At 50.5% G+C, this 12,095-nt stretch overlaps 1 protein-coding gene across 3 annotated transcripts; it reads left to right on the top strand.

Annotated features, from left to right (window-relative positions):
• The first annotated feature begins 138 nt into the window (after positions 1–138).
• Tmem95 (transmembrane protein 95) lies at positions 139–10,127 on the top strand. 3 transcript variants are annotated; one of them, XM_023563554.2, is made up of 7 exons: positions 139–349; positions 529–585; positions 861–941; positions 1,044–1,064; positions 1,174–1,254; positions 1,355–1,442; positions 1,546–10,127. In XM_023563554.2, the coding sequence occupies exons 1-7, from the start codon at positions 196–198 to the stop codon at positions 1,577–1,579; spliced, it is 516 nt and encodes a 171-aa protein (XP_023419322.1). In that variant the 5' UTR covers positions 139–195; the 3' UTR covers positions 1,580–10,127. The 3 variants fall into 3 exon arrangements, with proteins under 3 accessions (XP_023419322.1, XP_063097998.1, XP_023419320.1); XM_063241928.1 differs by having other exon boundaries at positions 1,174–1,442; XM_023563552.2 differs by having other exon boundaries at positions 1,174–10,127.
• Positions 10,128–12,095: the final 1,968 nt, after the last annotated feature.

Below are 12,095 nucleotides of genomic sequence, written 5' to 3' on the forward strand. Positions count from 1 at the left end.
GAAATGTCTTCTTCTGAGTTCTGAAACTCAGCCTTAGATGGAGCGGTGGCATTGTTCTGGAACACTCTAGAAATTCCAACTGTTCCAGAATATTCAAGAACCTCCTGGGCAAAGGGCTGGAACCCAGTCACACAGCGCTCTGAAGGCTTTCCAGTCCAGGTGGACCAGCTCCCCTTCCGCCCCCCAGCAGGCTTTATGTGGGCACTGATACTAGGCGGGGTTTTCCTGGCAGCCTCCCAGGCCTGCATCTTTTGCCGGCTCCCAGCCCATGACTTGCCAGGCCGCCTGGCTCAGTTGGAGACCCAGTGGAAGGAATGGGTCTCTCCAGACTTTTCAGCCTTTGCCTTAGGTAAGACCGCCACCCAGGAGCAGGCCCACAGTGGTCACCCCCACCCTCCAAGGGCAGAGGCATGTGATTTCCTCAGTCCACATTCCTCTCTGAACACACTGGCCTCTCCCTCTGGGGTAACTCCCCATCTCAAGAAACTAAGACATTGCCCAGAAGGAAATTCTTGCCCATCTCCACAGATGAGGTGACAATGAACAGAATCACAGAGAAGACTCACAGAGTCCTGAGGGTCATGGGTGAGGTCAAAGGGAAGGTGAACTCTAAGGGTTTGAGGGGGTACAGGGAGTGGGATGCAGGGAGGGCAGAGCACAGGTGGAGACTGGGGGGCTTGTCAGGAAAGGGCTGGAGGGAGGCGGGGTGACCTGGCACTGTTGAGACCCCGAGATATAAATCTGCACTCTAGGGGCTGGGGATTTAGCTCAGCCGCATGCGCGCAGTCGTGAGTTCAATTCCAGGTACCAAAAAAAAAAAAAAAGAAAAAAAGAACCAAAATCTGCATTCTGCCTCCCAGAGATCAAAGGCTCCTTCTCCTCGCTCCCTGCGTACTGGCAGTGGCTGCAGATGACCAAGATCCCGCAGTACACCAGGGAAGGTGCGGGCCGGCAGGGCACGGGGAGTGAGTAGGATCTGGGGCGAAGTGGGGTGTGGCTGAGCGGCTCGCCCGCCCCCATCCCCTCCTTGTCCTTCGTTTCAGCTCTCTGTGCCCCTGCCTGCCGTGAGTAGAAAAATCAAGGGGGGCGAGGACGTGGGGCTTGGGAGCGGGCAGCTAGGAGAGGGCGGAAGCCTCGGTTTCCCCGCCTGCTCCCTCCTTCCGTCTCCTGCAGGGGGCAGCACCATCCTGTACAACTGCTCCACCTGCCGGGGCACCGAGGTGTCCTGCTGGCCCCGAAAACGCTGCCTGCCAGGTGCTGACTGCGACCTCTGCCCCGCCCTGCCCAGACCCAGGGCCTTTGGCTTGGCACTGTGGCCGCCGGGCTCATCCACGGCCTTCTGCGTTCCCTGCAGGAAGTCACGATCTGTGGCAAGCCAGGATCCTGCTCTTCTCTGTCTCTGGCTCTTTCCTGCTTCTGGGTGCCCTGAGCCTCCTGGTGGAGTGAGTTGCCGGATGGAGGGCAGGACTCTCCAATGCCACCCGCTGTCGCTTCTCCCAGCCCCCTTCCTGGACTTCAGCTGGGCCCTATCCTCTCTTCCCTCAGGAACCGCAAACTCCAAGCCAAAGGCAACTTGTGAAGGAACTTAAGGACTGGGTATACACAATGTCCACATCCTTTGGCGAATCAGCTGTCCCTTAGCCCTGCCCCCAAAGACTCAGTCTTCCAGAGCCTTCAACCTAGATGTCCCAAGATCAGTCCAGCATCAAATGCCCTCCAAGAACCCAGGCACCCTTGTCTGGAAAGTTCCTCCCCCCTGGCCCTCCGCCACTCAGACAGAGCAGTGGGTGATGCCAGGAAATTATCTACACAAGGAAAGAATCCCCTGCATGCATCACCCCACTCCCTCACCCCCTCTGCCATTCCCAGACATCGGGGCGTCTGCCCCAGAATCGCCTCTAGGCCTCCCGGGGCTGATTTTGAATCCGGGAATAAGAGTTCTGGAAAACTCCCTCCTGCTCGGGTGAGACCACATCAGTCAGCCGCTGGCATGCATCGGCCCATTGTGTTAACACTGTGCAGCCCTGGCCTACAGAGGCTTCCCTCCTGCTGGACCCGGGTAAAAGTGCTGTTCAATGCCCTCCATCTCTGCTTGGCCTCTGTCTGCACCGGGGAGGTGGCAGGGCACTGGAGGCTCTCAGTGTGGCTCAGGGATTCAAATCAGGGCGATTTAGCACCTGGTAAACATTTAGCAATGGCTGGAGACGTTTTGTATTGTTTTGCTTGGGAGACTGTGCTACCAGCATTTTGTGAGAAGAGACAAGGAGGCTGTTAACATTTGACAATGCACAGAAACTCCTCACAACAAAAAATTAACCTGGGGCCGGGTTAGCTCAGTGGCATAAGTGCCTGTTTGGCACCTGCAAGGTTGTGAGTTCAATCCCCGGTACAAAACGAAACAAACAAACAAACAAACAAAATCTCAAAAAGGAAAAAACCTTTAACCTGCCTCAATGTCAATAATTAGTGGTTGAGAAACCTGGTATTCATCTTCCGTCCATGGAGAGATTTTGGTTTGGTGGGTTGGAGATGGAATGTGAAGAGAGGCTGTCGTCAACCCCAAGGTTCAGTTCAGGACGTAGCGCTCACCTAGCCTAGAAAATTTTAAAATTTGACACGTGAAGTATAAGACCCAGATCACACAAGATCATGCAGCCCCTTTATTCGTCTAACTGACATACAGGGTATCAGCACTGCCCGGCGCAGGCTGAGGAGCCTCGCTTCCTGACTGCCCAGCAGACGGGTCCCGGGAGCTGCAGCAGCTGCCTAGTGCTCTCCTGTGCTTTCCCTTTCTGGGCTCGGCGTTTGGTTTTTGTTTGTATTTGTTTATTTTCTTACTTATTTAGCCAGGGCTCGACATTTTGAATTTTTCTTATTTTCATGCCCACATGGAGGGTCTCCTTCTCCCGCCCTTCGTCCCCAACCCTCACAGTGGACTCAAGTCCCCCTATACACTGCCTGGCCCCTCTCAAATACACGTCCCCCTCAGAGCCACACTGGTCCTCCAAAAACTCCGCATAGCTCACAGCCCGCCTGCTAGGGCCACACAATGGCTAAGACCTCGGGTGGGTTTTTGTTTGTTTTTTTTTTTTGTACTGGGAATTAAACTCAGGATCTTGCACTTGCCAGGCAGGTGCTGTGCTGGTGAGCTTTAGCTCAATAGCTTCAATAAGAACTTGAGTTTTGAAGTTGAGGTGTTGGGTTTCAAATCCTGGCTGTGTCTCTTATTGGACCTTGGGCAACTTATTGAATCTATCTGAACAGGTTTCCTTATTTGTTGTGCTGAAGAGCAAACCCAGAGCTTTGCTAGGCAAGCACCTACCACTGAGCTACACAGCCTCAGCTCCAGCGTAACTTCTCCCCCGCCCATATCCCTGGCATTACAACGGGAACCCAGCTCCTGTGCCTGTTAGGCAAGCCCTCTGGAGTACCACTGAGCTGCATTCCAACCCATTTTTACTTTTATCTTGAGACAAGATCTCAAAAACTTGTTCAGATTCAGATCAAAATTTCTATCCGTCTCAGCCTCCCAATTAGCTGGGATTAACAAGGGCATTACCACCATGCTTAGCCTGCTCTTTTATGGACAGATAATATCTGTCTTTGATTTCATGGCCTTTTTTGGCATCCTTTTTTTTTCTTTTAGTGTGTGTGTGTGTGTGTGTGTGTGTGTGTGTGTGTGTGTGTGTGTATTTAACTGACCTTGAGGTCACTATGCAACCCAGATTGGCCTTGAACCTGTAGTGACCCTCCTGCTTCAGTCTCCTGAGTGCTGGGATTATAGGTGTGTCCCACCACACCTGACTCTTTTTGCATTTTAATAACCGTAAAACCAGAATGTGCTTTAAATATAAAGTACGCCATGATTTAATTGGGGGGTATTTTTTTCTTAGCAATACATAAAATAATAGTATGTTCTGTAATCGATACCCTAAATCGATGAAATGTAGTAGCATTTGCCTTAATACAATTGTTGCAAAGTCCAGAGAAATTCACGTAAATCGCTTGGGGCTGGGCATAACAAAATGGAGGTTCGTTAAGTGCCTGCCCTCATCTCAGGTTTGAAGCCCTTCTCCAGCTGCTCCTTGCCTACAGTGTAGACCTGGCGACTCTACCCTGACGTTCACGCTCTCCATCAGCCACCTCTGTGTGTGTGAACTGCTCCTCAGGTCAGAGCGACGCAAACACAGATCTAACTGGAATCTCCACTCACACGCCCACACGTGTGCACCTCAGACTCCACGTGGCCAAACATACGTCCCAACGCCGTGACTCTCTGTGGGTGCTCTCAAGCTTCCCAGCAGCGCCAGCTGTAATTATGCACAGCACCTTCCTTTCTCTTCCCTGATGTCCACAAGGCCACGTGATGCACCTTTGTAATTCTTCTTGGAATCTGGTGCTCACGAGTCCCTGCAACTCTCTCACTCTGCAAGCCACACCTGAATCACCCCCTACCTGGGAGGCCCTTCTGATCTGACTGAGACATTGTTGCCTCTTCTGAAAAGCAGCTTGGTGCCCCAGCAGAGCAGAGTCCCTCCTTTAAGCAGGTGTCGGCTGTGGCACCGGTTACAGCAAAGTGTTTTTCTTTGCCTGTAGACAACACAGTGCCCTATGAAACCACTGTCCAGTGGTTTGTGGGCTTCATTTCCTGTGCCTGGCACTCATAGACACCAGGCCACAGGGCTCTCGGATGAATGTTCTTCTAGTAGGCTCTTCTTGAAAAGGTGACATGGGAGACAGCTGGCATTTGTGCCGCTTTTCCACTTTTTCTTTTTGTGTTGCAGGTCAGGCCTTCATGTGTACAGGGCAAACACTACGCCTGGGCTACACTCCCAGTTTGTGTGTCTTTTCTATGCATCTAAGAGTTTGGCTGCTGGAATGTGAACTAAGGGGAAGGACTGGCCTTTCTGAGCCCTTCACCAAACAGGGAGGCTGTTGTGGGTGTTTTGGGTTTTTTTGTTTTTGTCTTTTTTCTGTTTATCGGTACCAGGGATCGAACTCACGACTGCCTGCTTGCAAGGCGGGCGCTTATGCCGCTGAGCTAAATCCCCAGCCCCTCGTTGTGGGTGTTTTTAAGAGGTGGTTTTAAAAGATGGCTCCCAAACTCTTTGACACGCTGTCATGGTGGGGTAGGGTCCGTGCATCCTTCCCTTCGATCTGAACTGTGTAACAGGCCGACCAATAAAGCAGTGCAGAGATGACCCTATGCCACTCTCTGGGCCCGTGCCTGAAGGAGCTGGCTGGCACCTTCCACCGTAGCCTCTGGGACACTCACTTCAGAACTTGGTCATCATCTACAAAGAGGCTCAGCTTCAGGAAGAATCTTCATGGAAAAGCTTCAGAGAGAGGCCAAGTCCTGCTACCAGACAGGATGGTGCGACAGCCCTGCCTGTCCCCCCACCCCGCAGCTGTCAGATAATCCCCAAACCTTCAGTTTTCCAAATAAGGCCCAGATGTCACAGAGCAGGGGCAAATCAACTCCACTGGCCTATTGGAATTCCTGGCTCATAAACTTCAGGTATGTAATGCAATCGTTTTGTGCCACTAGGTATGATTCCCTTAACAACAGCTAAGAGGAACAGTGGGCAGAAGAAGGAGCCTAGGACTGCCCAAGGAATGTCCAGAGCTCGTGACCTGCTGCCTTCTCGATGCGTATATCAAGCACATCGTTTGGTAACTCCACCTGTAAGATGGGCTTAATGATGGCTTACTTGTGTGAAGACAACATGTCATGACAACTGGAAACATTTGTGCACCGTATTACCCACAGTTCCACTTGTTTAAACCCAGTGGCTTACAACAAAAGCACACTCTTTCAACTTATAGGAACTGGAATTCCAGAGCGAGCTACAGTTGTATGGAACTAAGATCTACTGTTCTGCGGTGAGTAGGGCTGCGATTACACCTGTGATCCCAGTATTTAGGAGGCGGACGTAAGAGGCTCACCGTGAGTTCCACGCCCGCTGGGCTCCACAGTGAGCTCAAGGCTGGCCTGAACTACACGGTCAGTTCAAGGGCAGCCTGAATGATGCAGGGAGACCCTGTCTCAAAAACAAATTCATCGGGGCTGGGGATTTAGCTCAGCGGCATAAGCGCCTGTCTTGTAAGCAGTCAGTCATGAGTTCGATCCCTGGTACCGATAAAAAGGAAAAAGACCAAAAAAACCCAAATTCATCAGGGTGACCCCAGTTCACACAGACTAAAAGGGTTTCAAACCTCCGACCAGGAAATGAGAAATGTTCAAGGAGGTAGAAATGCTGGTGACTCTGACCTGGTTATTACTCACACTTACACGTTTTGTCACATGATACCTCCTCCACTGTACGCTTATTGTATGTCAGAACAAACTGCGGACCGGGTTGTAGCTCAGTGGCATCTGAGTACCTGTGCCTGGCGGGTGCAAGGTCCTCAGTTTGATTCCTGGAACAAAAAGAAACTTGGGAGCCACTAAGCTGGATGGCTGTAGCTCAGGACCTCTCAAGCTGTTAGGGCTGCAGAAATCTGAGATCTCACTGGGGGTGAAGGATGGCCTCCCAAAATAACACCCTTGCAAGCCTGGCAAGTTGGCTTTGGATGTTGGAAAGAGGATGCAGCTCCTTGACAACTGGAGCTTTTCAAAAGGCTACTTAAGTAGCCTTGTGACATGGTGGCTGGCTTTCCTCAGAGGCAGCAATTCAAGAGCGCAAGACAGGGGGCTGGGGATTTTTAGCTCAGCGGCATAAGCACCTGCCTTGCAAGCAGGCAGTTGTGAGTTCAATCCCTGGTACCGATGAAAAGGAAAAAGACAAAAAAAAAAAAAAAAAAAAAAGCACAAGACAGAGGCCATACTTTCTGGCTAAGCTTGAAAGTCGCCATCTCGTTTGCAGTATTCCATCAATCATCCGGAGGAACCCCATCTACTGTGGGAAGGGACTGTATTGCAGGGTGAGCACCAGGAGGGGACTTCCAAGGAAGTATTTTGGAGACTTGGCTACCACACAGTAGACACAGTTAATCCTCCAATAATCCCATCAGGCCGACACTCTTAGAAGGTTTATCCTGAGGAGGAAGTGGAGGATTCACAACATGAAGTCATTTGCTCAGCCTCGGAGCCTGGTAAAGGTAACTCTGGAATTGAGACTCAGGCAGGCGGACTCAGGAGCTGAGGTCTCAGCTACCGTGAAGGCAGCAAAGGCTTTTAGGTCCATTTCAGGTAAGCTTGAAGGGATATGAGAGTCACCATTTGGGGTACGCAGAAGGGAGTGTGCAGTGGTTCTAAAATCGACCTAGGTTCTGCTCCCGCCTGGCATCGTGTGTGTGTCCAAGTCTGACTACGTCTTCTCACGAACTTCCAGAACCAAGCAATTCCTGCCCAAGAAGCAAAAGCAGAATCGTCCCATTTCTCAGTGGATTCGAAGGGAGACTGATAAAAAAATCAGGTCCAGCTCCAAGAGGAGACACTGGAGGAGGACCAAGCTGGGACTCAGGATTTGCACATAGTTGTAGCGTATTTACTTCCTCAGAGGTCACCAGATGATAGCTTCTTTATCCTGGTCAGAAGTATCCCACTAGATCAAGCTAAAAAGTGGCACTGGCTGTATAGCCAGTGAAGGTGCTTAACCAGCATCTTATTCTTCCTCTGTGATCCATACTGAGTCAACAATAGACGTTTCATTTTGTTTTGGATTTTTGACACAGGGTCTCCTTCTGCGATTCAAGCTGGACTGGAACTCATTATGTGGCCCAGGCTGGCCTTGAACTCGCAGTGATCCTCCTGCTTCAGCTTCCCAAGTGCTGGAGTTACAGGTGTGCACCACATACCTGGTGAACAATAAACGTTTGAAACCTTTAACAAATAAATAGAAGCTACTAAGACAAATGCACTTTGGAAAAGGTGTCTCAAGGCTCTGCGTAGTTGTAGGATGACAAACAGGAGGATTTTAGTAATGGCCTGCGGAGAGCCACCCATGTGGGCACAAGTGCCAACCTAGAAGAGGGGCAGGGATGGGCTTCCTGGAACACGTAGGATGAGGTTTAGTAATTTCTATCTCCACCTCTTCCAGCAAGTGAGCTCTTGATTTTTTTTTTTAATCTCCTTTCCTTCAATTGAACCGAGATGCCTTTCCACCTCATTCATGTGCTCAACGAAGCTTGTTTAACACTTTGCTCAGGAGTCAGGCACCACCCTGAAGACAGGAGGTGTGTCGTGCCCAGGCCAGATGAAGTCCTTGTTCTCGGAATTTAGAATCCATCAGGGGAGACAAACAAGTTACTGACAAACTACCAGAGCAACGATACCATGACAAGGGTGCAGAAAGGTTGGGACCTGTTAGTGACAGGCTTCCTGCACATGGCGAGGCCTGACAGAAATAGACAATGTTGGAAAAGTTTTCCAAGCCGAGGGAATGGCTGCACAGAGAGGCTCAGAGGAGAACAAGCCGGGCCCCCGCTGTACCCTCCCTGGTTGCAAGGCTGTTACAGATAAAGAGGAGGAGGAAAGCCAGGGATTCAGGGAAGGAGGCTCTAAGGAGGATCCTAATAGCAGCAGAACCTTCTGCCCGGGCCTGTCTCCAAGGTGGGGGGGCCATTTGCTTATCTCCCTGGCTCTCTGTCCTTTGGAGGAGGACTTGGCCCTGCAGGAGGGAATGTGCTCACCCTTCAGGATGGATGAGACCGCAGGGCAGGGAGAGGCTCGGGAAAAACCTGGAGTGAGTGGTGGCCGAGCTGGGCTTCCATGGCTCATCCCAGCCTAAAGGTAGCTCGGATGGTGGGGTTGGGTACCCCCAGCAACCACCCTCTGTGAGCAAATGTGGGGACGGCAGAAGGCAGAAGAACTCTAATTCCAAAAGGAACAAATAAATAGGGAGAAGGATAAAAAAATTTTTACACATAATGATCACCTTCATCATAGAGAATTTGTACCTGTACATGATACAGGTACAAATCCCGCATTTCCCCGTCGCCCTACCCTCCCTCCAGCCTCTCCTCCCCCTCCATCTACAAAAGCTTTCTTTCCTTTTTTTTTTTTGTCTTTTTCCTTTTTATCGGTACCAGGGATCGAACTCACGACTGCCTGCAAGGCAGGCGCTTATGCCGCTGAGCTAAATCCTCAGCCCCCATTTTGTCCTATTTTGCAATGCCTTTTGTACATTTTGGTCATTATTTATGCTTTTGGTTTCTCACACCAGAGTAACAATGCAGCATTTACACTTGTATGTCTGATTTATTTCACTTAAGGATACCGTCTCAGGGTGCATCCATTCACCAAGAAATGTCTCCAGCGTATCTGAGAAGGGTCACAATCTAAAGGCTTGGGATTCCCTGGAGTCCCCCAACTCCCAGCCGAAGACAGGGGTGTGACTGAGCCTCTGCCTCCGACTCCTGCTGAGGCAGGAGAGTCTGGGGGGCTGAGGCCCCAAGCCCAGGCTGTGCGTGCCCGGCCTCAGCCTCCTCTCCATCTGTGAGGTCGGGATGTAACAAGAAACGTATACTTGGTCTCTGTCCTGGTTCCTGTCAGCCCTCAGGATCTCCTGAGTGACAGTGGTGCCGGGAACGTCTGCTGTTCTGTGGAATAAGCCTCTGTCGTCGTAGCTGAGTTCATGCTGGTGTGGAAACACCAGCCGTGGAGTCTTTTACCCCTGAGCTTTGAGCTTCACCCCTCAGTGTCTGGAGGGGTGCGGGCTGGGGATTGAGTTCATTACCAACAATCAGCAATTTTCTCCCCAGTACTCGGGGCTGAATGAAGGGCTTTTTAGGTGCTATGCAAGGGCTCTACCCCTGAGCTACATCGTCTTTCCTTTTTACCTATTTTGAGACAGGGTCAAAAGAAGTTGTCCAGGCTGGCCTTGAACTTGTGATCCTCCCAAGTAGCTGGGATTACGTGTGCACCAGTGCATCCAGCTATGGTCAGTGATTTACACCATCAGGCTATATAATGGAAGCTCCACATGAACCCTAGATAGTGGGGTTCAGAGTGTTTGGGGATTGGTAAGACCATACGTGTACTGATTTCTTATCCAGAAAGGAAAAGAAAAAGAAAATCCCTACACGTCATCCTAGGCATCGCTTCCATTTGGCTGTTCATTTGTATCCATTGTAATGTCCTTTATTTTTAAATTAATTAATTAATTAAAATCTATTATATAGGATCTTGCTATGTTCCCTGTGCTCAAACTCAAAGGCTCAAGCAATCCTCCTGCCTCAGCCTCCTGAGTGGCTGGGATTATAGTGCATACATAGTACTTGGCTTCTAAGACCCTTTATGTGAACCATTCTAGCAAATTATCAAACCCAAGGTGGGGTCATGAGAACCCCTGATTTACAGCTGGGCGGTAAGAAGTACAGGAGGCCCAGGCTTTCAACAGTGTCCAAAGTGGGAGGCGGATTGTGGGACCCAACCCTTGAGCTGTGAGGTCTGCACTAGGTCTGGTGGTCAGCACCAGAAGCAAATTATGTCACAGGACACCCTATTGGCACCTACAGAGAAAATCCCTTGGGAGATACTACACGTTTGATGTCAGCAGTGGTGTGTAAAAGTGTAGCATAAACTGTTTTTGCTGGTTTTGGTGTGGGGTAGAACCCAGGGTCTCACTTAATGCTCAGCAAGGGCTCTGCCTCTGGGCTACAGCCTGAGACCCGGTTTGCTCTTTTAGCACTTTCAAAGCAAGGGCCAGGCAGGGCCAGCTCCACGTCCTGAGCCGACAGAAGAGGCTCCTCACACTGTTCCTGACTTCTTCTCACAGCTTTTCCAAGTCCCTTGACTCTGCCACACTGTGTCTCCATGTGACCCTCCCTGGCACGGCTGTTCATGCGATTCCCCGAGCAGCCATGGTGCACCCAGATTCAGATGCTGGGTGTTCAGAGGAAAACCAGGCTCCACAGTTTTCCCCGTGAAGCTCCTGGAGCCACTGTGCCTCCCACAGAGACCTTGGACACCACTTGTACCGTCCCTGCAGGCTGGAAAGCCTTGTCCTCTAGGGGCGGTGCAAGTGCTACCTCTGCCATGTCTTCCCCCGTAGCCCGTCCAGCGCTCTAAGTTGGTCACTGTCACACATTTCTCCGCATTCCCAGGCCCTCTCGGTCCCTCCTCCCGGGTTATGCCCCCTCTCCATCTCCTTCAGCAGTGCATGCTGAGGGCTGGCCGCTGCCTCGGCAGTGTGGGAACTGCGCTGGGACTCTCACCGCGATCTGGGTCTCCTGAAGGAGTCTCAGGCTCTCACTCAGGTCACTTTCAACTGCTGGTTCCTCAAAGGAAACCGATGAAACTTCTCTCTGGAGTAAAAAATCTCAAACGTAGGCCTTTGGGAGTCCTGGATCAAATTCACTAATGGATGATCTCACCATCATGAGTCATCATGTACAATGTACAACCACGAGTGAGTCCACAAAATCAACAACTACAGTCTTAGATCTACAAGGATATACATGTTGGAATCCAAAAAACAAAACAGGCTGGACACGGTGGCACATACCTGGAAGGCCAGCTACTTGGGAATTTGGGACAGAAGAATCAGGAGTTTGAGGGAACTTGGTGCTCTGGGCACTTAATGAAATCCTATTTTTTGAGACAGGATCTTGCTATGTATACAGTTCATTCTGAACTTGAACTTACTATGTATCCCACCTGGCCTCAAATTTGAGGCTATCCTCTTGCCTCTGCCTCCCGAGTGCTGGAATTATATGTGTGTACCACTCGGCTGAAACCCTGTTTTATTTTATTTATTCTTTATTTAGGTACCGGGGATTGAACTCATAACCTTGCAGTTGCCAGATACGCACTTGTGCCACTAAGCTAAATCCCCAGCCCTTGAAACCCTATTTTAAATAAAATTTTAAAAGAGCTAGAGAAAGCTGGAAATGGTGGCATACCCTGTAGTCCTAGCACTCTAGAAGGTTGAGTCAGAAGGATCACAAGTTCAGGCCCAGCCTGGGCCACAGTGATTTAGTGAGATTCTATCTCAAAATTTAAAAATTCTTTTTTTATGGCTGGGGAGGTAGCTCAGTGCAAAGACCCTGATTCAATCTCCAGTAACACACATGCACATGTGCACGCTCACGCGCACACACACACACACACATACATCCACTCACACACGTACATGGTGGTGGGAGTAGTG

Source organism: Cavia porcellus, unplaced genomic scaffold, assembly GCF_034190915.1.
Source record: "Cavia porcellus strain 051 isolate PalLab524CR breed Dunkin Hartley unplaced genomic scaffold, mCavPor4.1 scaffold_32, whole genome shotgun sequence".
In the NCBI taxonomy this organism is placed as follows: Eukaryota; Metazoa; Chordata; class Mammalia; order Rodentia; family Caviidae; genus Cavia; species Cavia porcellus.

Excerpts from the sequence above, each read along its gene's own strand:
- Tmem95 (XM_023563552.2), top strand. The coding sequence starts at position 196 with ATGTGGGCACTGATACTAGGCGGGGTTTTCCTGGCAGCCTCCCAGGCC. Across the intron at positions 586-860 it reads CAGAGTCCTGAGGGTCATGG|AGATCAAAGGCTCCTTCTCC; the intron begins GTGAGGTCAAAG and ends TCTGCCTCCCAG. Across the intron at positions 1,065-1,173 it reads TCTCTGTGCCCCTGCCTGCC|GGGGCAGCACCATCCTGTAC; the intron begins GTGAGTAGAAAA and ends CGTCTCCTGCAG.